Genomic DNA, 25,109 nt, shown 5'->3' on the forward strand with positions numbered 1-25,109 from the left:
CAGCTCAACATCTGCAAGCGTTTAGAAAAAATAGGAAAACCCTGAAAAAATGAAAAGGTCGTAATTCCGTCAAAAAGCACTGAAGCGGAACGAAATGCAAACTTGATCTGTAACTCATCAAGATACACTCACATGCCAAAAATCAGCTCATCAATATCTGCAAGCGTTTAGAAAAAAAGTGCGGAAAACCAAGTGGGACAGACAGAGAGACAGACCGACAGACGGACGGACAGACTCAGAGGAAACCTATAGTCCCCTCCGCTTCACCGGTAGGGGACTAATAAAATAAATTGAAACCGGAGGGGACGATAGGTTTCCTCTGAGTCTGTCCGTCCGTCTGTCTGTCAAACTGTCCGCCTAGCTGTCCCTCTGTCACTCTGTCCCACTTGGTTTTTTCCGCACTTTTTTCTAAATTTCGTTCTGCTTCATTGATTTTTGAGGGAATTACAATCTTTTTAATTTTTAAGGGTTTTCCACACTTTTTTTCCAAACGTTTGCAGATATTGAGTTGATTTTTGGTATGTGAGTGTATCTTGATGAGTCACAGATCAAGTTTGCATTATGTTCCGCTTCAATGATTTTTTGACAGAATTACAGCATTTTCAATTTTTAATGGGAACCAGATTACACTTGTCGGTAGTGGACTAGTATTGTTAATGCAGAAAACTTGTCTCAATAGCTTTAGTACGCATGCTTGAATAAACCATATGATAGCAAGAATGATAGTAAAATTCTGCCACCTATCGCAGAGTTAATTTAGAAAGTTGACATATTGGAATGATTTTTTCATATTTATATACCGAATATTTATGTGAATTTTATCAAAAAACATAACTTATTTGTGAAAACAAAGAGAGACAAGTCTATAATTTTGGTAAAACTTCATCTCTATAGAAATCAACGGAAAAGATTTTTATCCCCCCCCCCCTTCACTGAAACAACAATTCCTTTTAAAGTATTATGATTGTTATTTCACAAATTCGAATTTATACCAATTGTTTCTTGTTTCAGGGGAGTGGGTTGTTGGGGGGGGGGGATTAGGGTGTAGAACATATGTTTACAGACTAAAAGCAGCAAAAATAGTCATTTTATTGCCAATGAATCTAATATGTCAGTTGACTTTTACATAAGTTAAACATACGGAGAGATTTGATGGTTATTTATCCATTTCCATGAGTATTTGAAAATCTGGATCACTTGTTATGTTTAAAGCCCGATTTCAATTTATAAAATTGTCTAACCCTTCCCCCTCTTTATGAGAAGAGTTTTAAATGGGCAGTTAACTTTTTGACACTGGTTTGAAAATAATTAATCCATTACTTATAAACTCTTCTACAATAATAATAAAACTTGGCAGAAGTTGTGAAGGCGAGGATGGAATATATCGAAAGAAGGAGTATTTCCTCTTTTTAAAAAAAAGACTAAATCCCAAGCTTTCTTGCAGGCATATGATTCAATTTTTTTGACGGGGTGGGGGTTGCATTGGGGGTGGGGGTTCGGGTCACAAACGACAAAAGAACAAACTTTTAGTAGAGCCTTGAGTAACTTTTCTTGGATGTTGTAAATAACGCAAAGATGCAGTCATGGAAGTAGAATAAAGTGTGTGTACTGGACAGGTACAGTCGTGAATGTTGTTTTTAAGGCACAGGTACAGTCAGGGATGTAGAATAAAGTATGTATATATGCACAGGTACAGTCGTGGATGTTGTTTATAAGGCACAGGTACAGTCAGGGATGTAGAATAAAGTGTGTGTACTGGACAGGTACAGTCGTGGATGTTGTTTATAAGACACAAATACAGTCATGGATGTAGAATAAAGTGTGTGTACTGGACAGGTACAGTCATGGATGTTGTTTATAAGCACAGGTACAGTCAGGGATGTAGAATAAAGTATGTATATATGCACAGGTACAGTCGTGGATGTTGATTATAAGGCACAGGTACAGTCAGGGATGTAGAATAAAGTGTGTGTACTGGACAGGTACAGTTTGATTGTTGTTTATAATGCACAGGTACAGTCACGGATGTAGAGTAAGATGTGTATACTGCACAGGTACAGTCGTGGATGTTGTTTATAATGCACAGGTACAGTCATGGATGTAGAATAAAGTGTGTGTACTGGACAGGTACAGTCATGGATGTTGTTTATAATGCACAGGTACAGTCATGGATGTAGAATAAAGTGTGTGTACTGGACAGGTACAGTCGTGGATGTTGTCAATCAGGCACCGGTACAGTCATGGTGTAAAATTTCTAGAGTTGTCTGGACAGTACAGCAGAATCTTAAAGAGGTGGATCTAATAAAAATATTTACTCATACAAATATTTTCTTTGGATGTTATCGATAATTATAGCATTAATTTCCTTTAATTTGAGCAATTATTTTAATACCATACCCTAAATATTCCAGGTATCACACCACGGTTATTGACCAGTCAAGATGTTAATTGTTTCATGCATATAAAATTAATTTTTATTTCTTTTGAGATTTTTTTTTTGGGGGGGGGGGGTCTTCCAGCCTATTTTTACAACTTTGATACCTGTGCCTAGTAAATAAATAAAGGTTTTTTGTTAGGAACTATTCTTTTTCAGGGCATAGGAGGCTACTTCCTGGGGTGCACTTGAGATGTTTATATATAACACATTGAAAACGGGTGGGTCAGCCCATTCCACCCGTAAATATCGTAAGACATATATTTATGGGAAAAAACCTGTGCTTTTCATTGACACCTCTTGCGTGATCAATGAAATGGGTGAAATTAATAATATTGTGACGTACTTATACTTTCTAACATAAAATTAAGGATTACAAATTAATTCCAATATTTATTTTAATTTCCTTTTTTATTTTACTTTGTTTATTGTTTACTCGTATATTTTCTATAATTATACTAGCATGTTTCATTTTAAATTCATCATTATTACTGAGCACGTAGGATATTGAAATCATGCCCCCAGCCCCACCCCCCCTCACCCCACCCCCCAAAAAATTAAAGACCTGGCTCATATTGTACTCTGAACATAAAGCTTTAAATTTAAATCTGTAAAAGTTTTGGATCCTTCCCTAATCACTGCTGACATCGTTTCTCTCGGTATCACTGTCATGGGTAATGTAAAATTAGCGTTATAATTGCGCTTTGATTGAATTCAGTCTAAATCTAAATGGGAGAAAATCCACAGAATTTTTTGTTGTGGATGTTATTAATCAAGCGCGGGTTAAGTTATTCAAGCGCGGGTTGAGTCAGTGGTAGTGTGTATGTACGGCACAGCTAGGTACAGTCGCAGATGTTGTATATCAGGCACAGGTATATAGTCATAGATATACAAAATGTACGCTGTAGTAAATGTTACTTTTTAGAGATAATAGCGATCTATGCAATGGATTTAGGCATAGTCAAGCTTACACATATATTTTCCGCGATATATTCACTAAGCTAGTTATCGTTACCGTTTTGGCGATTACAGCCTTCCATAAAGTAGATTAATTATTAACACATTTCGTATGTTTCATTAAAAAAACAATCCATACTTAATTAACAACATACAGTTTAATACGTTGAACAATCCGGAAAATCTTGCTCTGACATTCCGTTTTTGATATTAGTGAGCGGGTACAGTCATGGATGTCCGGTACCGGCATTGCCGAGTACAGTTGCGGATGATAGCTGACAGCCACTGTTGGACAAAAGACGGGATTGTTTTCGTCACGTGATCAGGATTCTTACCAGGTTCGCACAGATTGCGTCATCGACAGAAATAAAAAGCGTATTTAAAAACATAATGTTTTTAAAGAATAATTAACAAGAAGGTATTGAGTTATGTTAATTTGTTATTTAAACATGTTAAAATTCAAATCTACATCTTCAGTATAGATTCTTAATCACATATTTTGCACCATATAGCTATTCATAGAATGGCATGTTATCTTACGGATCGTTGTTGACTTGCGATATCGTCATTTACAAAAAACAATTTCTGATTGGTCGAACAATGTCGATCAACTCCAATCACAACTTGAGAAAAAAATTCCAACTTTTTTTAACACCGTATGCCAAGGGCTTATGAGGAGCGTAGAGTATCAGAAACCCTTGGCTAGCGAAGATGAGCCTTAACTGTATTCCTAGATGCAAATTCCACGCAGAGGACAAGGTATGGTACAGCCGAATTTGGCCCCCTATTTGACGTAAAAATCAGAACACAATTAAAATTGCGAGGGTTTGCAGTTAAGAACATTTATTAAATGTTGCTTGCTTTAAAACCAGCAATAATTTTGATTCATATAGTACTGGGATGCCACAAAAGGGTGACAAAGTTGGACATTTTTCGAATTTCCTCAATTCTGATGGAATTTTGCAAGTTTGAGATACTTTTCACATTGCCTATCGTCGCCCGCATGGCGCAGTGGTTAGAGTGTCTGCTCTAGAGTCGCGGAGTAAGGAGTTGATCCTTACGTCGCGGGTTCGAATCCCACTTCGGATGAGACCGTATAAACCGAGGTCCCGTGTCACAGTAGGTGCTGGCACGAAAAAGATCCCTCACTGCTCAATGGCCGTAAGTGCCGAGTATAGGACAAAATTTGCAGCTCTCCACTGGCAAGTGGTGGCGTCTCCATATGAGTGAAAAATTCTCGAGAGGGATGTTAAACAACATACAAACAAAGAAACACTTTGCCTATCTGAGATTTTTATGCACAATAAGCATCTGATACTAGTACATGAAATATATAGAGGTAGATAGGTAAGTTTGTGATCTGTGTTTTTTGAGACAAAATGTGCTATAAAATTGATGAAAAATTGCATAAAAAATGAGAAAATTTACATATTTTGTGCCCATCCTGTGACCTTTGTGTACCCCATAGCTTAGAATCAATACCCATTTTGTAAGAGGGATGACAACAGGTTAGTGATGATGAACTATTGCATCGCTCCTGGAGAGACCACAAATTAAGGGCCAAAAAGGGGTCTTACCTGGAATGAACCTACTCCAAAAACTTTAACCTGATCACTCATCTGGACAATTTAGATCAAATCCAGCATATGAAGCAAGTCCAGTAATGTGCATCAATACACTGTAAATGTTTGAATGCAAGGTTAGTCATATAGGGCTTATAGTTACTTTTAATTAGAATTAAATCTGCTCCAAAAACATTAACCTGGTCACTCATCCAGAAAATGTAGGTCAAATCCAAAATCCAAAGCAAGTCTAGAAGTGTACATTCTTAGATGTATCATCCATGCAAGTTTGGTCACCATAAGGCTTATAGTTACTTTAGAATGAACCTGCTCTAAACACTTTAACCTGGTCACTCATCCAGAAAATTTAGGTCAGATCCAGCATCTGAAGAAAGTCTGGTAGTGCGCATCCTTAAATGTATCTAGTGTTTCAAAATCTGACCAAATTTACTATCAATTATCAAATTGAATCGGTAGCTTACAATGGATTATATGAATGAGACATGTATGTAGTTTGAACTCTGATTTAAAGGTTACATTAAATAAAGTATAAATGGTTTTCCTATGACATATTTTGTCTTGGAGTTATTCCCCTTGGCTGCCATCTTGTAGGTCAAAGTAGTGAATTTTCCTCTTTGAGCAACCAATTTTAATCATGCATGCCAGAAATACATGGTAAAAAATATTTACAATATTGAAATTATGAATTAAAAGAAGCTTTAGCAAACGTATATTCATAAGAAAAACAGTGTTATCTTCACCTCAGTGCCCAGTATAAAAAATTGAACTTGGTTGAATAATGAAAGGATCTGGGGATGTTGACCTACAATATGGCGGCCATGGAAAACCATCTATACCTTGAAATAGTTGGATATCCTGGTAAATGAAAATAATATTTCTAAACAAATCTGTGATACCAACTTCAATACATGCTTAGTTGGAAAGTTACTTCTTCCAGTTAGGAATTAACCTCAGGTTAAGAGTGATGATAACTCCGGCTTGATTAAAACAGGAGGCTTCTTCTTTTTAAAAACAGATAAAACTATATACAATGGCTTATCACGTCTACCAGGGTTGCAGCTGGGTCCAGGGGACACTGTCTAGTCCCGTCCTCAACTCCTCAATAGCAGCTGCTGCTGTCACTGTCTCTGGCAGACGATTCCAATCTCTTACCGAATGTGGGAAGAAGGAATTCTTACAAACCTCCTTGTCTGCCATTTGCAAGAAAAATAGAGGAATGTCCTTTGATAATGTTAAAATATAAATCAGTTTGTTTAAAAAAATATTTTGTAAGAATACAGCGACTATTTATCTTAACATTTTCTATTGATTGTTGCCAACGCGCTGCCTTCAGCAACAATTTTTTGATAGTCAGCGATGATCATAACAACAATAGATGTATCATCCCTGCAAGTTTGGTCAACATAGGGCTTAAAGTTATCCTGCTCCATAAACTTTAACCTGCTCCAAAAACATTAACCTGGTCATTCTTTGGCTGAAAATGCAGCATCTGAAAACTGACTGGTACAATGAAACACACTGGAAGCATTGTCCATGCATCACTGATCAATATAGGGCATAGAAGTACTTGAAAAGAAATCTGCTCCAAAAACTTTAACCTGGAATGCCGTCACTGATGCCGAGAGTATTACATAACCAACTTACATAGCCAACTTACCATGAGCTAAAACTCCCATACATGTATTGCTGAAATGTTGCATTGCTTCAAATATTTTAATTAACCCAAGATATTTGCCTAAAGATCATGACTATTAATACACTGTAATATAATTTACTAAATATGTTGATAAAATGAAAATGTTATAAGCATGTTTTATGATTTTGTCTTGATGAGCAGGCTCCATCAAGTCAACATTTACATTAACACCAACCAGAAACACTTTACAGTATATAGCATCTTCTACACTGAGTTTTCATCACTAAAATCATCACTTTTAGCCTCACTGTGGTCATTGCATTCTGGACATTTCTTGTTGTAATCTGTTTGAAAATGCCTTGGCCACTAAGTTCTGAGTGTCAATATATCTGTCCATACACATAGCTATACATTTCTGGAATTGGAGAAAAATAAACATTAGACAGAGAATTCATAATGCTAATCTTAAGAGGAGGATTATTAACTTGTACTCACATTTTCTGAACTGCTTAGTGATGTTCCTGGTTTGGTGACACACTTTTTAAAACATTTCTCTGACATTTTCTGGAAATAGTAAACCATAATGTACAGAATTAATTGTCTTTTTGTATCTCTTGGTCATATAAATAGATTGAGGATTCTTACAGAAATTTTTGTTTCAATATTGCATTATCCAACTCCAAGAACAGTTTCTTGGTCTATAGTATTTCTGTTGGTCTATGGTCAATGGCCAATACCTGGCTCTTGATTTAGAAAATCAAGAGCCCAGTATTGACTGAATAGATTTTGAATTTTGTTTGTGAGTTACACATAAGTTTGATTGAATGGCATTTAAATCTTAACAGTTTATGACCAGTAGACAGTTCATGACCAATGACCAACAGAAATACTATAGACCAAGAAAGGGTACTACTAAACAGAGAACCCTGGAGAATTGACTGTTCTTGGAGTCAGATAATGCAACACTGATACAAAAATTTTGTATTAGTATAATTGGTACCGGGATGTTTCGTGCTAATGCATGGTTCACCCTGCGATGTTTCGCGCCCATTCTGTTTCGCCCTCAGATGGTTCGCACCATAATGTTTCGCTCCAAGTACATAAATGTGCTATTGAGTATAGTTCGTTTGGCAAAAGTTTTAGATTTTAAATACATGTAAATATAGATATTTTGAACATTACTTTTTTGTTAATTTAAGAAGATTATTTGAAGTACATAGCATAATTATCAATTATTTTAACACCATGCTAATTATGTATAGAGTAGATACGTAATATACATAATTATAATACATGTACTAATATCTAATTAAGTAATTACTGCATGCTTGTACGACCACACGTCAACTTAAATTTGGAGACTGGAGTATATAATGATGAGACAAGTGATAATTATAGAAATAATTCTCACCTTTTGATCAGATCTCCAATTGCAAAGCGCTGCTCGTGAAGTGAGCTCAATAGACTAATGTGAAATAACAGAGAAAATTCGGAATGACATATACGTCAAGCAAATTTTTGTGTGAAACCTTCCCAGAATTCCTTTGCTACCAGGATTCCATGCGATAATGGCGAATAATTCAATTCAATTCAATTCACTTTATTGACAATTACCATGTCGGCATACAGTCATGACATAAAACAAATTAACAAGAATAATACATACATATACACAGTGACAAATGTGAGTTGAACAAAATAATGTAGAGTATATTAACATATTTCTAAGTATTCATTGCTGACCTTCTTTTCTGGTGTCAAAGCACTTTTTCAAAACACAACATATCCTTCTAGCAGTTGTAATATTTGTAAGATTGACAATTTTTCTAATGGGATTATCACTAGTATATGTGTTTACATTAAATATATCAGTATAATTGCATCTAAATTGGTCATACTTTGAACAGTATAGAACAAAATCTTTTTCATCTTCAATAAATAATTTACATGAATAGCATAAACGTTTTTCTCTAGGAATAGGGGGTTTACAGTATCTGCCCGTTTCAATATACAATGGATGGGCACTGATCCCGAATAAATAAATAACATAAAATATAAAAGGCCTGCAGTCTGTAGAAAGCTTAAAAGAAACAAAAAAATATTCTACAATGTCTTTCATTAAAAATTGCACTGGGCCTATAGTCTCATTCAACCAGACGCTCGGCTGTCTCCGTAAACTCTGACGAGCTCAGTTACGTCGTGTGACGTCACAGTCTAGTCTCGTGTGACTTGAAGTTTGAAGTGGCGGATCAACGTTACAAGTGTATTTTTGATGGTACAACTGCGCTCGCCCCAACGGTCACACCGTAAAACATATTAAAGGAAGCCAGTTATGGTCAACAAGATAATCGACTGGTAATAATTCAATACAATGAGAAGCAATCATACTTATCCACACCTTTACGCACACAAGGTGGTGTACAGCTATTCAAACATAGGAAATTCATCTTTTGCTTAAAAGTATTAAAAAGCTGCAATGTTAGAACTATCTTTGATTTCGGTTGTTTTCATAGCCCATACTTCATATATGCATAGTCAAATATTTGCGACATTTTGCATATTTCTTACTAAAAAAGTTTTTGTGAAAAACTGCATAGAAATAGCTTTATCAAGCTATTTTGAATAGCTTAATAAAGCTATATAGCTATTTCAAGCTATACAGCTAAATCAAGAGATTGTGCTGGACCTGTATAAAACATATCAAAAGTATCAAAACATACCTGTAGTAATTCCTGAGCGTTAGCAAGTGCTATCTGTTGTTTTACTTCGTTCATGTAATCTTCTCTCTTTGAGGGGTCAAACTTTGTAGTGGCATTACTGGAATAATCCATAATATTGTTATTTTGGATGACCTATTGCAAGTCCCAAGCATGTGAATGTATCGTCAATGTGATAGCAGTGTTTGAAAATTTGGTTCTTTAATGCCGTTATAAACAAACGTTTAGATGATTCTAAAATTCCAAAAATATCCGTAAAGGCGTTTTTCGTATTTGTTGATTTTTTTGACAGATGGTCACATCGTTATCGTACGATCAACCATATCAAACTTTGAAAGATGGAACTTATAACATTAAACAGGTACAACTTAATAATATATGAACATGCAGAAAGATGTATATCATAAGATAACCTTATTTTGCTTTAGGATAAGAGTATTCATTGTGTTCGAATTTCCTCGGAATTAAAATGTTCTGAACGGGAAATTTAATCTAATATGAATATACATATTTCAAAACTTTACTCTCATAATCTTTTTATTTGATTATGATGTAAAGTAATTTAGTTTTGTTTGAAACTTACACGATTTTTGAAAAAGTGCTTAGGGAGGGGCAGGTGAGGCATAGTCCAATCTAGTCCGAAATATCAGACGTTTTCCTGTTTTTTTTTGGGGGGGGGGGTTTACGATTTTGATATTTTACGTGCCAGGAAAACGTCAGAACCGGCGCCATTACAAAAACTGGAAATTCGCCGCCTCCAACCGGAGGCGGCATTCTCGGGTTGATTTTCTATACTTGCGAACCGAATTAAATGTCAAACTCACAACTTATCAATAGTACATGTAGTACAATACTTTTAGTACTCATCAACATCGTTTTTATGGTTCGTTTATAAAATGTACAATCCAATGAAAACATTGTGTCTGACTGTCGAGATTTGTTTTCATTTCATGCATTTTAAAATCTTGCAAGTCCTGTATCGAAATGTGGAGAGATATTTTCTTTTCATCGATATTGGTGAGTACTAGAAGCATTGTGCTATAGAAAAATTGTGAGTTCGACATTTAATTCGATTTGCAAGTATCGAAAATCAACTCCAGTTGGAGAAGGCGAAATTTCCAGTTTTCTTAATGGCGCCGGTCCTGACGTTTTCCTGGCACCTAAAATATCAAAATCGTGAAAAAAAGCCTGGAAAACGTCAGATATTTCGGACTAAGTCCAATCCACAGTTTTCATAGATTATCCAATGTCCAATTCAAAGCCTTTACTGCTTATAAAACTGTCTTTTCCATTTACATACTAATGCACGGTTCACTTCTGATATATTTCCTGGTTCATCCAACATTTCCAGACTTTGTTTTAGATGTTTCCCTATAGTGAAAACACATTTTAGTGCTAGGTGCTCTCCGTGACATCCTTAAACGTCACCTTTTTTGCTTTTTTCAAAGAGGACAATCTGTTTTCTGAAATTGATCTCTGGCTGAGCAAAAAATTTATTGTTATATTGTTTTCCTAAACTTTGGTGACTTTTCATACAACCTCTGGAGATATCAGACATTATGTGAGTTCATATATTCTTTGTATTTCAGAACAGATATCTAATATAGGATTAGGCAACAATGAGTGCGCTGACAATTTTAGCTGAAGAATGTGAGCTTCTGAATGATTCCAAATACAGGTCTTATATCAGTCAGGTGGAGAAGGCGTTGAAGAGCTTTGAGTACACAAGCGAGTGGGCTGATCTCATCTCTGCCTTGGGGAAACTTAACAAGGTGAGTATTATATTAAGGATTATAGCTAATGTTCGATGTTTGGCACAATTAAAGAGGAAACTCAAAACGTGTTATTCTCAAGAATGGTAACTCTATTTTTTACTACATGGTGTAAAAGAAGAGAAACTTTATCTCCCAGTATGCTGGAATTCACTTCATTGCCAAACTCTATATACTGCCATGATTTCTAAATTACAAAAGATGGTGGTTTATCAAGAATTTACTGTACTGAAATCTAAATAGAACAGAATAAAAATTTCCATTTTATAATTTTGTGGTAGAAAATTATCATTAAAAGATTATACAATGAACTTTGAGAAATAATTGGTCTACATTGTAGGTACTAGTGGGACACACTAAATACCCAGTCATTCCAAAGAGAGTAACTATAGGAAAGAGGCTTGCACAATGTCTTCATCCTGCACTCCCCAGCGGTGTCCATCTCAAGGCCTTGGAAACATATGACATCATTTTCAAATGTATAGGAACTCGGAGATTAGCACAGGACCTGTTTATTTACAGTGCAGGGTTATTTCCCTTGCTGGGACATGCTGCAATGGGGGTTAAGCCTGTGTTATTGACGCTGTATGAGCGGCACTTTGTAGCCCTGAAAAAGGATATCAAGCCTGGGTTAAATGGTCTTTTACTAGGACTACTGCCCGGGCTTGAGGAGGGCTCAGAACTCCTTGATAGGTGAGACTTATTTTTTAAATTGTACATGAAGTGTATGAAAATTTAGCTAAAAACTTTGATTGTTTAAAATGTATGAATTTATTATGTGTCCACTAAATTTTAATCCATTGGCAAGAAAAATTTAATTTATGTGGAAGAAGAGGACACATAAAAAAAATGTTTGATATTGTCATGATTGATACACATGCCATGTTTTTATACAAATATTCCACATTATGAATATGTATAAAGATAATGCACTAATATACAATTGAATACACATACAACTACAGTCATGTATTACCGGTATTTGATAACTTTTTTTTGCAATTTGTCAGTTTGAATTCTATTCACAACTATTAATTTCATAATGAAGAAACAATATGCATAAGTACACAAATGAATGGTTCGAGGAGAGAAATACAAGAAGGATGCAACTACCAGTACTTGTGGATATATTTCTGGCTTACAAATTAAAATTACTCTACAATATTATTAATGTTTAGGACGATCTCACTGCTAGAGGATTTTTGTTCCGCTGCCGGGCCGGAGTATTTTTACACCTGTCTGTGGGAGTGCGTTAAATCGTGTCCCAGTGTCCGCCTCCCCGCCATCACCTATCTATTGTATCACTACAACAAGAAACAAACCATGGAGGACCAGCTCTTCATGATGGGACTCAATATTGATCTCATGGTATTAAACTGAGGCCACACTATACTTTATTATACATGTATATATATATATATATATATATATATATATATATATATATATATATATATATATATATATATATATATATATACATTTTGTATATGATTTACACTATACTGATACCTGAAATATAATGAATGTGTTTTATCATTTTACTGACTCAGTCAAAAATAATCTTTAGAAGCTCCTTATCCATATTATCAGTCTATTAAAAAGATTTGTTGTAATTTCAGGTGGAAGCATTGTGTGGTGCTATACAAGACTCTAATGTCTTGGTACAGCGCAGTCTTCTAGACTTTATGATGCTAGCCTTTCCAATGCATAATGCCCAGCTTACGAAATCTGACATGTCCAAAATTGTCCTAGCTGTCGTAAACGTTGTCTTGCGGAGAGACATGTCACTAAATCGCAGACTCTATTCATGGTTACTGGGATCCAATGTCACAAACATGGCATCGCTAAACATTCTTCCAGAGTTCTCCAAACACCAGCAGTCCGGGGACAGCATTTCAACATCTAGTGAAACAGACCTAGGGTATTTCTACACCTTCTCTAAGGAGCTGCTGATACAGGCCTTAAAACAGAAGCTGGCAAACAATGAGGAGGAAGAAGGGGAGGGAAGGGAGGGGACAAAACTGGGGGTCCTCAGACCATTCAGGATCTTGATGAGTTTACTAGACAAACCTGAGATAGGTAGGCTGACATTGAAGTTGTAATATGGATTAAGATTGTTAACTACTGTTTATGTGCATATCATAATAGTTGTGATATACCAAGCCTTCTATAACAGAAAGAGGCATGTAAAATGCACTTTTTGCATGTTTTATTTGAAACCATTTGTTTTGTTCTATTATAGGCCCAGTGATCCTGGAGAGTGTTCTCCTGTCTGTGTTCCGGTGTCTGTACAGGGAGAGTGGGAGTTATTCCAAGAAAAAACAGGAGAAGAAAGAGGGGATGATGTCCACCAAATCAGGAAGACTGGAGGAAGAGAGGGAGGAACGAACTCACAACGAGCTCATCAAGACCTGTAATCTACTTTTTGGGGCCTTCGAGCCATACTTTATCTGGGACTATGTGGCTCGTATGTTTGAGGCATCCTGTCAGAAGTGTGTGAGCTCCAAGAAGATCCGACGTACAAACTCTGTACAGGAGAGTGATATTCCGTCCCTCCCTGAGCTGTGTACACTTGTAGAGTATCTACTGGATGTTATCTCACTGGTCAGTCTGAATATAACAAATCAATCCCTCAGCATGAAAAAATACAAATATTATAATGTAAATTAATTATTACCCCTACTAATAGAGTTATGGTCCAGTTATATGATATTGATATAATTTTTCATAGATAATACGGGTAAGTTAGATGCATGATTTGTGCACATTGATTTTAAATTTGATCCTTTTTTTGCATGTGACAAATCCAGATTCTTTCATTTCCTTCTCTTATTCATATGACTATCTACTGTACTTTATTTAGTTGGCTTAGTAAAGAAATGGACAGAGAGAATTTTTGTTTACTACCAACAATGTAATGGATTCTATACTTTATGATTTAATACTTGTAAATGGATATGAAAATGCTGTTTTTTTGTGACAGGAGACATTTTTGGAGACTCAGACTGATCACCTTCCAGATTTACTGTTCAGAATTACCAACACCATGATGCTGTACTGTTCAGACATCAGCGAGGGGGATATGACGTGTACAATACAGCTCTGCTCAAAATTACTCTCAAAAGTACAGCCCCCAATGAATGCTATAGATAATAAACTAGATGAATCAGAGGTAATAAATTCTGCTAGGCACATATGCTAAGAATTTTATGAATTTACTAAGTATGATCAGTATGAATCCAAGGTATTACAAATTTAATATAATCCACATATATATTCATATTGAATAGATAATACTGTAAATCACTTTTTATTCATGAGAACTTTATTTTCATGTAATTACGCGAGACATTGTGCTCGCTAAAATTTCATTCTTGTATGTATTAGTATTCCTTCCTATTATAAAGAGCAATAACCACAATTCGTGAAAATTTTGTCTCGCTAAGAAAGAGTCCATGACTATCTTGTGAAAAAAGGTGTTGAGAAAATATAGTGATCTACAGTAATATACATTGTATTTATTTAGTTATTTATGATAATATGTTTTTTGTACTCATCTGAGCTGAAAGGCAAAGTGGTTTTTCTGATCAAAGTTCATGTTTTGTCTGTCTGTCTGTCTTGTGGTAGCATTATTTTTTTTTTTAATTTTGGACTTCTCCACAAGAACCAATAGGCCAATTTAACCAAACTTGCAACAAAGCATCTTTTGGTTCCGGGGATTCAACTTTGTTTGAAGGGCAGCTACAATCGTCAAGGGGATAATCTTCAAGCAGTAAAAATACGAAGATAAAGGTTTGATCATTTATTATTTTCTTCTCAAGAACCTCTGATCAAGAAAAGGCAAAACTTCAGTGAAAGCTTTCTTATTTGAGTAGATTCTAATATGTTTTAATCATGGCCTCTGGACAAGGGTTGGGCAACTGGAGAGGTCAAAATTATGCAATGAAATATAGAGGGGAAATCTTCTTCTCAAGAACAAAAGAGCTACAGTTAATTTATTCACCAGGAAATGGGAACACACTTTCTCTTATATTTTGATACCATTTGTTTCACTGCAGGAAAAATTGACTTTTACAAATATTAACCAGTGTGGATTTAGATCCTTAGGCTTATATACTTTTGGATACAATTAACATACCGTCACAAGGAAAAGAAAGATTATCTCTGATATTGTTAGGTATACTTGAAGATTGTGTCAGAATTCCCTGGTGAGGTGAACCTACAGGACATCCAGAGACTACAGGGGTCTGTAAAGACAGACACTGAACTGAAAGAGAATGGAGTGATACAGGGTGGTAAAGAGGAAGAAAATCCACAGACAGACCAACAAAGTGAAAACAAGCAGGCTATTAAAGAAACACCGGAGGAGAATACAATACAGGACACAGATCAAACAACAGGAAGTCACCAAAGTTCTCGACATCGGTCAGTGAAACGTCAGGGGTCCAGGTACCCTCTCAACATGATGCAGGCCTGTGTGGAATGCTATCAGAACTTTTTCCACATTTACACAACCAAGAAGATCTTGCAGAGTGAGGAGATTTCTCATCAGTGTCTTGAGGGACTGATGCTTCCTCGAGAGGTGGTGAGGAGTGAGGAGACAGATTCTGTATTAGATACTTCCTCAGATTACAGCTATGAGGATCGTTTTCCTTCAGGTGTTGACCAATCAAATCATCCAAAGCTAGTCACTGTGGACACATTAACAGAGGACATGGTTACCACATTTAAACATGCCTGTAAACTTTTGTCAGAATTCTCCAACTTTCCAATTTATTGTACAGATTTTCAGAAAGCAATGAAAAGGTCACAAAGTAATGGTAAGTATCTTGACGCTTAAGACAACATGCTATATTGATTTTTATTAAGATACTTGCAATATTTCTAGACAATAATGTGGATTGAAATTTGTGAAGTAATTTATGCTCTACAATTGAATCAACAGCCGAAGGAGAGGAACTGCCTCCATGGTTACAGGATCTGATCACCTGCAACATCGCTGTAGAGAACTTTGAGATTCAGAGCGCAACCATTAGCATTATTCTAGAGCTGATTCAGCTGACACGTTCCGTTGGTTCTGATGACACTGATCACTCAACCGTAGATCATTCACCAACAGGGGGCACTGTGTCCGTGATGATTCTACCTGCGCTGCTTCCTAAACATCTCAAGTATCTCAACAACAACACTATCTTCTACAAGGTAAACTAGCATTGTAATTAATGTCACAAGGTTCTTACTTGAACTTTGTTCATATACCTTTAATGGTAAACTATGTGCAGGGTGCAGGACCAAAAAATACTCTTCCTTCACTACATGAGAAATTGAAACTCATACAAATTATTCACTGAGTATTACTTTTTATCAGTGTTTCAAACAATGGTGCAACTAAAGCAAAACTTAATTGCTATTATAAAAAAAAATGTCATTTTTATGGTCAAGTTTTGTTCATCTTCAGTTTACCAAAACGTTGTTTTTTTCTACAGGTGTTAGCAGAAATTCTGTGGGGATTTTTAGACAGTTCCTCCCCACAATATCACCAGCAGGCTGTCAGGATGTTTTACCTCCTTCACCAAGTTGCCCCGTCCTCTTGGGTGTGCGAGGATGTGATTGGCCGATATTTGGTCTCTGACAATGAGGTAGGATTACACTGAATTTATGTAAATATGATGTGCTAAGGAGTTAATTATAATCAAGTGGAATTAGTGATTAAGAAATCATGGTTAATTTCTTACTAGACTAAGTGTTTTTGATTCAATTCCCTGTTTGCAAAACTTTCATTTCTCATGCTATTTCACAGGAAGGGGGGGGTGTATTTATGTCCATCTTGCCATTTTAATGGAAATCACAAGATCTTGAATCTAACTTTTAAACACATAGATTGTCTCATTGGCAAAAATAAAAAAAATTAAAAAAATTTCTATTTTGAAATTATGAATGTTCATCAAGCATGGATCAAGAAATGATTATTTGATAGGATGCAATGTACACACCAGATCATATATTTACAAGTACTCAAAGTTTGACCATGCCACCATTGTTTATAGTTTGCCATACTGTTACCAGGTAATTTAAGTGATTTTTTCATTCCCAGCAAATAGCGTTTTAGAAACATCCAAAACAGGAATACATGTATTATCAATTACCATAGCTTTGCAATACATTAGCTGATTTTTGTTGCAATATCAATGGAGCCCAATTATGCCTCATGAAAAAATTCAGAATTTTGGTAGGGCTAAGAAAAAAATATGCCTGCTAAAAAATAAATAGGATGGATGGGTAGGACTTTGTTTTTTTTTTTTTCATGTTTTTGATTTTTTTTAACATAACGGCATAACTTTAAAATACAATTTTAAAAAACAATTTGTTGATTTGTTGTTCTCTTCTTATGGCCATAAAACCTACCCAACAGCTCTTAATATGGCTAATAAAAGTGACCTATAAACTGTTACATTTGAAAGAAACATACAGACATGCAAATTTAGGATTTTACAATGAAAAAAAAATCGGGTTGGTGCATAAAAAATAAGGGTCGGTTGGGTATCTGTAAACAGACATATTTTTTCTTAGGTCTAATACTAAACACTAAGGGTTTTTGAGTGAAGAAGGTTAGAAGACACACTTGGCTTAGTGAAGTCTGTTTACACAAAGCATTACTGAGCATGTACAATAAAAGAACATGTATTAAGAAATTTGGATAGATAAAATATTTAAGTCAGTTACTTGGCATTTGGAAGATGATGAAAGTAAGAACTAGGTTTATGTTTTATTTTAGGTGACAAAGATAGAGGCCTTTAAGAGATTTGCTGTGCTGTGGCATTTGACGAGGAACATCAGAGACATTTCTACCCCCACTGGTTCTCATAGGAAGTTTGACAGGTAAATGTGTGTGTTAGAACAGCTTAAATCATTTAGGGGTATTTTATTTTTCTGAATTCATAAAATAAAGTTAATGAAAGTCATATTTATAAGGAAGAGAAAGGAAGAAAAGACTTCAGCTAATTTTCAAAGCTTTTGAATCATACCGAGGTTTTTGGCTTTAATTCAGTGATACATGTAACATTGTTTTAACAGGTTACATGTAATATTTATAGTACTGGACAGTTATTCAGTGACAACATTTTGTTTTAAGTTCAGTGTTTGATGTACTGGATTGTTATTTAGTATTAACAGTTCGGTGTTTGTGGTACTAGATAGTTATTTAGTAAAAGCATTCTATTTTAACAGGTCAATGTTTATGGTACTGGACAGTTATTTATTAATAACATTCTGTTTTAACAGGTCAATGTTTGTGGTACTGGATAGTTATTTAGTTATTTGTAACAGGTCAATGTTTGTGGTACTGGACAGTTATTGACAACTTTGTATTTTAAAAGGCCAATGTTTGTGGTACTGGACAGTTATTGCAACTTTGTATTTTAAAAGGTCAATGTTTGTGGTACAGGCTTCTGGGCCACCAACGCTGAGATTTTCTCAAATCTGAGATTTCTCAGAAAATTTGAGTTTTTCTCACCGAACTGTGCCACCAATGAAATATTTTCTCAAACTCAGACTTATCTTTTGAGTTTTTTCTGAAATCTGAGATTTTTCTCAAATCTGAGATTTCTCTGAAACGTGTGTGCCACCACCGTTTTTTTCCAACTCAGCTGAGAAAAAATCTGAGATTTCTCAGAAAATCTTGAGATTGGTACATAGTGGTCTCAAATAAAATCTCACAGAATTATTTTATGGTAAAATGGTCGCAAATATTATGACAGTGCACATGTTAATCCATGAATGCATGAAATTAATGTGCAAAACACAGAGAGCATGTTTATTTCTCCCAAAACAAGATCATACGTTTTTAAGAAAGGGGGGGGGGGTTCTTACGCACATGTAAAAAATGTCATAATGTTGTCCACGCATTGAAACAATACACTTGAAACTATATCAAAAGAAAAAAATTAGAAATAAAAGCAATATTCTTGTGACACGTTTTACATAACATACATGTATATCTTCATTCCTGCAAGAATTATTTTCATTTATTAATTAAATTCATATTTTAGTGTGCTATTTATGGTTAAGCAAATTTAGTAATTCACATTATATATACATGTATATCAGAAAAGAAAATATGATTAGATAATATTAAATCTCCACGGCCTCTTCTTTGTTCTTTCTCCAGTAGTTATTTTTTACTTGTGCAATATACGTACCTATTCGTGTAAATTATACGTAAATATTAAAAGAACATTGTCTAAAATTCTGTGTAAAAATATTGCTATGCTTTCAAAATAATTTATAAATCACCATTTATTAATCACTGATAATAGCAATCTGTCTAATTTGGGTCTTCACTAAATCTATAAAATTCTTAATTGAGAATAGGGATCCAGGAATTCTTTCCAGTGTGTGTGTGTGTGTGTGGGGGGGGGGGGGGGGAGGGGGGGGGGGAGGTGTTCCATCCAAGTCAAAAAAATCCAACCACCCAGAAATTTCTTGACAAGCAAAACTGCTTTCCCAAAAGTATCAAACCCTGAAATTTTCTTGCAAAGAAAAAAAAAACCGTTTCACAAACATGAAAAACCTATTTTGTTGTGGTAGTGGTGGGGTCCACGTTTTTAACGGGGAAGGGGTATCCAAAATCAATTTTTATTGATTCAGTATATACTTTTAAGAACTCTGCAAATTCCAGGGGGGACCACCTCCTCCCTCTAGATCCGCGTATGAGGATCTGCTTTATACTCACTATGCATCGGACACAAAAATCCCTGAAACTTTTCATAGGAATTAATCAGTTAATCGTCACTTGATAAGTGAGTGTTAGATTGATTTAGGTGTCGAGTGTAACAACGAATATTGCTCACTATATTCTTTGTTATTATATCTGAAATTAATTATTATTATATATATATATTATATCTGAAAAGAAGAATATTTTTCCTGTGACATTTTCTCACAGGGGATCGTGGAAAATGTGATGTGTTATTTAGCCTCGTCTCTACATACATGTCCGTAGTTCAATTTCAGGTTTTTTGTTTTTTCGGGGGAAGGGGTGTGTATACCTGAAATAACCTGACATTAAACAATTTGTGTATCAAAATTTTCTTGATAAATTGGGTTCACGTAAAACCAAGCATGTACATGTATATTGAATTGAATTGTAATTATGTTACTCGCCCTGGACATTTTTTCTGTTGCAACTTATGCACGAATTTTATGGAACACTCAAGAAAATTATCATGTGAGAAAATTAACAATTAATCAGCTAGAAAAAAAATTACTCAGTGTTTTCTTAATCACTATTAATGCTGAGTTTGCAGTATTAAAATCATCATTTCGGTGGTAAAATTAATTTTCTTTGATCCCTTAAAGTGATTTTTTAAAAAAAATTATTCTAAATAGGGACAAAAACTCCCTATATTTAAAACATTTTTTCTTTGGAGGTAAAATGTAATAGATATATCTGACAGTACAAAACAAAATTCAAAAAAAAAAAATGAGTAATCGGTCTGTAAATATAGGCCTCCCTATAGTCTTGATCCGCCTATCTACTCTTTGTAATCTTGCTACATGTAACGTCACAATGGTGGATGTGACGCCTCGATGTATATTTTTGTGTGTTTATGTCGACAGACGAACCAAGACTACAAAGTTTGGATATATTTTTGCGTTATTCTTCTGTAGAGATTATTTTATGGAGACTCGGTGAATATTTATTGTTGCAAAGATCGTAATGGAATCCTTTGCTTGAATGGCTTGAAACAGCAAATAAAAGACAAAAGAAGTGGAGAATGTGTATTTTCTTGATTATACACAAAAATATTGCATAAACAACTAACGGAAAGGTAAATTAAATCATTCATTCAACAAATTCGTGCATTAATAGAGAAAAGGTTGCATATAACAAAGAGAACTAGTATTAATTGTAACGGGGACCGTTACAGATGTTCCCCAAACGCTCCCCAACTCCCTTTTGGTGTCTTATTTCCTGTAAGCTTCATTAAATAAGGCAATTAAATATATTGGTCATTTAACGCATTTCACGCGCGCGCACGTGCATGCATGTGCAGGTTGACAACATCATTCCGTCTGTACTATAAATGCATCTTTATATTCTCAGTATCAAAACATTTCATCAAAAAATATATAAGTTCCGGCTATATCAAGTATATTGGTCATCTTAGCATTGCGCGCACGCGCACCTGTATGCATGTTCATAATGACCATGCCATTTTGTCTACACTTATGATATGTCTGTTCATTCTTAGTATCAAAGCTTTTCATAAAAAAATATAAAAGTTACGGCTATATTAAGTATATTGGTCATTAAACACATTGCACGCGTGCGCATGTGCATGCATGTGCATGATGGCCACATCATCTTGTCTACACTTTTAATATATCTGTATATTTTTAATATCAAAGCTTTTCATCAAAAAATATAAAAAGTACGGCTATATTAAGTAAATTGGTCATTTAACACATTGCACGCGCGCGCACGTGCATGCATATGCATGCATGTGCATGATGATCATGTCGCCTTGTCTACACTTTAAATACATACAAATATTTTGAGTATCAAAGCATTTCATCAAAAAGTTTCAAAGTTAAACCTATATCAAGTAAATTGGTCATTTTACGCTTTGCGCGTGCGCGCACGTGCATGCATGTGCATGTTGACCATGTCATCTTGTTCATACTTTTAATATATCCTTATATTCTGAGTATCAAAGCATTTCATCAAAAAATATGAAAGTTACAGCTATTTCAAGTATATTGGTCATTTTACGCATTGCACGCGCACGCACGTGCATGCGCGTGCACGCAAAATGACCTTCGTTCCGCAAATCTACATAACATGCCTAGTAACCCTAAAAAGGTTTCACCTCAATCGGATGTGTAGTTTCGGAGATCACTCACGGACAAAAAAGTACCCAGGAAGAAAAATAATAATAATAATAATAATAATAATAAGAAACAGAGTAAAAACAATATGTTCCCAAACTTCGTTTGGGGAACATAATAAGTCTAAGATTTTTCTCAAATCTCAGCTTATGAGAGACGAATCTCAGAAATGTTGGTGGCACGGTGTTTTAGGAAAATCTCAGGTGAAGCAGAGATCTACGATTTGAGGCTGAGGCTTGAGTTGAGATTTTTATATGTTGGTGGCCCTGAAGCCTGGACAGTTATTTAGTAATAACATTCTGTTTTATAACAGTTCAATGTTTGTGGTACTGGACAGATATTGACAACATTGTGTTTTATAACAGGTCAATGTTTGTGGTACTGGACAGTTATTTTTTAATAACATTCTTTTTTATAACAGATCAATGTTTGTGGTACTGGACACTTATTGACAACATTGTGTTTTATAATGGGTCAATGTTTGTGGTACTGGATAGTTATTCTGTTTTAACAGGTCAATGTTTGTGGTACTGGACAGTTTGAAGGAGGAGGACAGTACAGTGAAGGCTGTAGCTACCAACTGGCTGACCCATCTTCTTCAGCGGGGGGATATAGGGAGGGTTCTGGACCCTATACTACACATGTTACTGCATCCTGATACTGCCAGGTAACAGAAGAGCACATGAAGTAAATGGAACTTCCTTAGCTTGATTATTTTATTTTAATCTTTAAGTAAATGAATTCAATGTTATAGTGGCTCATGATGTTTGGGGCATATTTCTTCCTAAAACAAGTTAATTTGTGCATGGTGATATAAGTGTCATAGAAAAAAATGTTGATGATAAAAAAAAAATATTGAATTGATTTAAATACCTACTCTGAAAAATTTTTAAAAACTGCTTCAAATTTGTTCTACTATATAGGATATCCATTCAACATGTAAACATACACACACCTCGTAAAGTCCATTTATCGGAATCATCCGAAGAGGGGTCAGAAGCCCAGATCTACGCCATCAGCAGTGAGGGAGGGAACATTATCTATCATGTGTCTAATGAGGGCTGTAAAATAACGGGGAGAAATGCAGAGAACCTTAAGCAGCTAGCCCTAGTAATGGGGGAACATGGGTCTACTTCACTGACCCCACATGACCAAGAATTGCATTTTGATCGAGTCAGACCAGATGATTTAAATCTACAGATAAATCCCTGGGGATCAGAGAACTCATTGGATAAGTTTGATGGATTTGATCATTCAACCCCTACTCAAGCTAATCTTACTACTGCCAAAAGGTTGGATAAAGAGACGTGTGTTAAGGAGGGGATCTTTTTTGGTAATGAAGGTGAGGAAATTAAAGATGAGGGTAAGGGAGATAACCCACTGTCAGAAGAGAAGGGAAATAATCCAACATCACAGGAGATAGGTGAATGGGTGCTGAACTGGATCTTGGATCAGGTAATGGAACAAAGCAATACAGAACAGAACAAACAGAAAGTTTTAGAGAGAACAGCAAGTGTGACAAGTAGTGAGGTACAGGACCATGATATTCTGAACAGCATAGAGAGGAAAGGTCTGGATATAGACTCTCCCACAGGAAGTGAACTGGATCTGTCCAAAGCTACTCAGAGGGAGGACAGGGTCAACACAGACATCCACACTCTACACATGCATATGCTCCTGTATACACAAAAGTATGATGGAAAAAGGACATTGTATGCTCTTGAAATGCTCAAGTCTATGTTGGCTGCCTGTCCAAGGCTTATTGTAACAGCATTGGTCACTACCAGTATTAGCTCAGTCCGAACAAGACAACTGGCCAAATTGCAAACCCTATTGGCCAGACACAGAAAATCTATTTTTGGGAAGAACTTCTTTGGAGAACTTCCATCAGAAGTGTTATCTAGTTACAGAAGTAATATGTTCATAGAAATAATGATCTCAGTTTGTTTGTACTTTATCCGAAGTTATTTTCCAAACTTGATGATGAGTAAGTTGTCTACAGAGGAACTAAACTGTAATAAGGAGGTTCAAATCGTGGCTACAGAGGTACTGACCTGTCTACTGTCTGAGCTAATTACCATCATGAAGGAGAGTGGGAAGAGTCTGATGTCATATATTAAGGACCTACTGGGTAGGTGTAAACTTCAGAAAGCAATTCTATACTCTTGTCTGGCATCCGTCTATAACTTCAGAAAGAAGAGTGCTAATGAAAGTTCATCTAACATCACAGAAGCCATTATTCAGTTTAACGAGGAGAACCTTGACCCGTCTTCCAATGAAACATTCCAAATAAAGTTACTCAATTTGCTGCTGGTTATGATCATGCTAGAACACAATGTTCAGAAAACTCAAAGTGAAAGTGAAACTGCTGCTCCACAGCCCCAGGAATGGGAAAAACAGAAGGTGAATTTCCACCAATCACTGATGAATGTTAAATTCACTGTGGGACAGCCTGTAGTTCTGCAACAAATGTTACTTTCCTGTGTTCTCAGTGCCTTAAAACAGCAACATATGGCTCACATGCAGAGACACTGGGTTGCAATGGTAACATCCAGTCTGCCCTATATGGGTAAATCATTGTCCAGTGTTGTGTTGACTGTGACATCACAACTGTGTAGAAATTTAGAGATTCTATCTTTATTGTACAGTCCTGAGGATCAGAACTCTCAGCAGAGGTGAGTAGATAGCTTATGCTAAAACACACAGTTATTTATTTATTTTTTTTAAAAATTGGATAGTTTTAACTGGCCAGGAGAACTTGGGTCCAAATAAAGAATGTATAAAAACTAAGATTTAAGATGAACATTCCAGTGAGTTTCTCTGATCACCTCTTGTCCTTTATCTGTCTAGCTGTCCATCCATAAGTTAACTTTTCACAATATCCAGATCAGCCTTTATAAGTCATATTGATATTGAAGCTTAACAATGTTGTGTAAATTAAAGTTTGGTTAAATCACAACAGCTTTGGGCAAGTTAAGGGTCACAATATGTGGACAGTTTTTTTTTTTAAATGAAGAGGGAAAAAAATGTTTTAAAAATTTTCCTCTAAAGAATAGCAGGGCTTAGATGACTCAGGTACAGGTAAGCATTGTGGCCCATGGACCTCTTGTTATTGTT

The 25,109-nt window shown here is 35.5% G+C and overlaps 3 protein-coding genes across 6 annotated transcripts in view; 2 read left to right on the plus strand and 1 right to left on the minus strand.

The window, feature by feature from the left end:
- Positions 1–6,217, plus strand: part of LOC133201643 (uncharacterized) — a 50,199-nt gene extending 43,982 nt beyond the window's left edge. Inside the window, exon 5 of the mRNA XM_061337432.1 lies at positions 5,990–6,217. Within this exon, the coding sequence (XP_061193416.1) occupies positions 5,990–6,217 (228 nt within the window). The remainder of the gene's footprint in view (positions 1–5,989) is intronic.
- The window catches only part of LOC133201790 (mitochondrial import inner membrane translocase subunit Tim13-like), a 164,597-nt gene extending 155,100 nt beyond the window's left edge, over positions 1–9,497 (minus strand). Inside the window, exons 1-3 of one of the 2 annotated variants that reach the window (XM_061337594.1) lie at positions 9,331–9,497; positions 7,106–7,174; positions 6,888–7,025 (exon numbers count right to left, since the gene is read on the minus strand). In XM_061337594.1, the coding sequence (XP_061193578.1) occupies positions 6,924–7,025; positions 7,106–7,174; positions 9,331–9,441 (282 nt within the window). In that variant the 5' untranslated portion in view covers positions 9,442–9,497 and the 3' untranslated portion in view covers positions 6,888–6,923. Of the gene's footprint in view, positions 1–6,731; positions 7,026–7,105; positions 7,175–9,330 lie in introns of those variants that run through there. The other variant, XM_061337593.1, reaches the window with a different exon arrangement.
- A 1,423-nt stretch (positions 9,498–10,920) lies between these two features.
- LOC133201791 (protein dopey-1-like) overlaps positions 10,921–25,109 on the plus strand; it is a 29,731-nt gene continuing 15,542 nt past the window's right edge. For all 3 annotated transcript variants that reach the window (XM_061337595.1, XM_061337596.1, XM_061337597.1), the window contains exons 1-12: positions 10,921–11,099; positions 11,440–11,792; positions 12,278–12,467; positions 12,722–13,181; positions 13,345–13,706; positions 14,086–14,274; positions 15,292–15,922; positions 16,048–16,304; positions 16,589–16,741; positions 17,878–17,981; positions 22,507–22,659; positions 22,916–24,667. In XM_061337595.1, the coding sequence (XP_061193579.1) occupies positions 10,947–11,099; positions 11,440–11,792; positions 12,278–12,467; positions 12,722–13,181; positions 13,345–13,706; positions 14,086–14,274; positions 15,292–15,922; positions 16,048–16,304; positions 16,589–16,741; positions 17,878–17,981; positions 22,507–22,659; positions 22,916–24,667 (4,757 nt within the window). In that variant the 5' untranslated portion in view covers positions 10,921–10,946. The remainder of the gene's footprint in view (positions 11,100–11,439; positions 11,793–12,277; positions 12,468–12,721; positions 13,182–13,344; positions 13,707–14,085; positions 14,275–15,291; positions 15,923–16,047; positions 16,305–16,588; positions 16,742–17,877; positions 17,982–22,506; positions 22,660–22,915; positions 24,668–25,109) is intronic.

The sequence above is a fragment of the Saccostrea echinata genome, unplaced genomic scaffold (genome assembly GCF_033153115.1).
Source record: "Saccostrea echinata isolate AGI-Se365-2 ecotype Australia unplaced genomic scaffold, CSIRO_AGI_Sech_v1 ptg000045l, whole genome shotgun sequence".
NCBI lineage: Eukaryota > Metazoa > Mollusca > Bivalvia > Ostreida > Ostreidae > Saccostrea > Saccostrea echinata.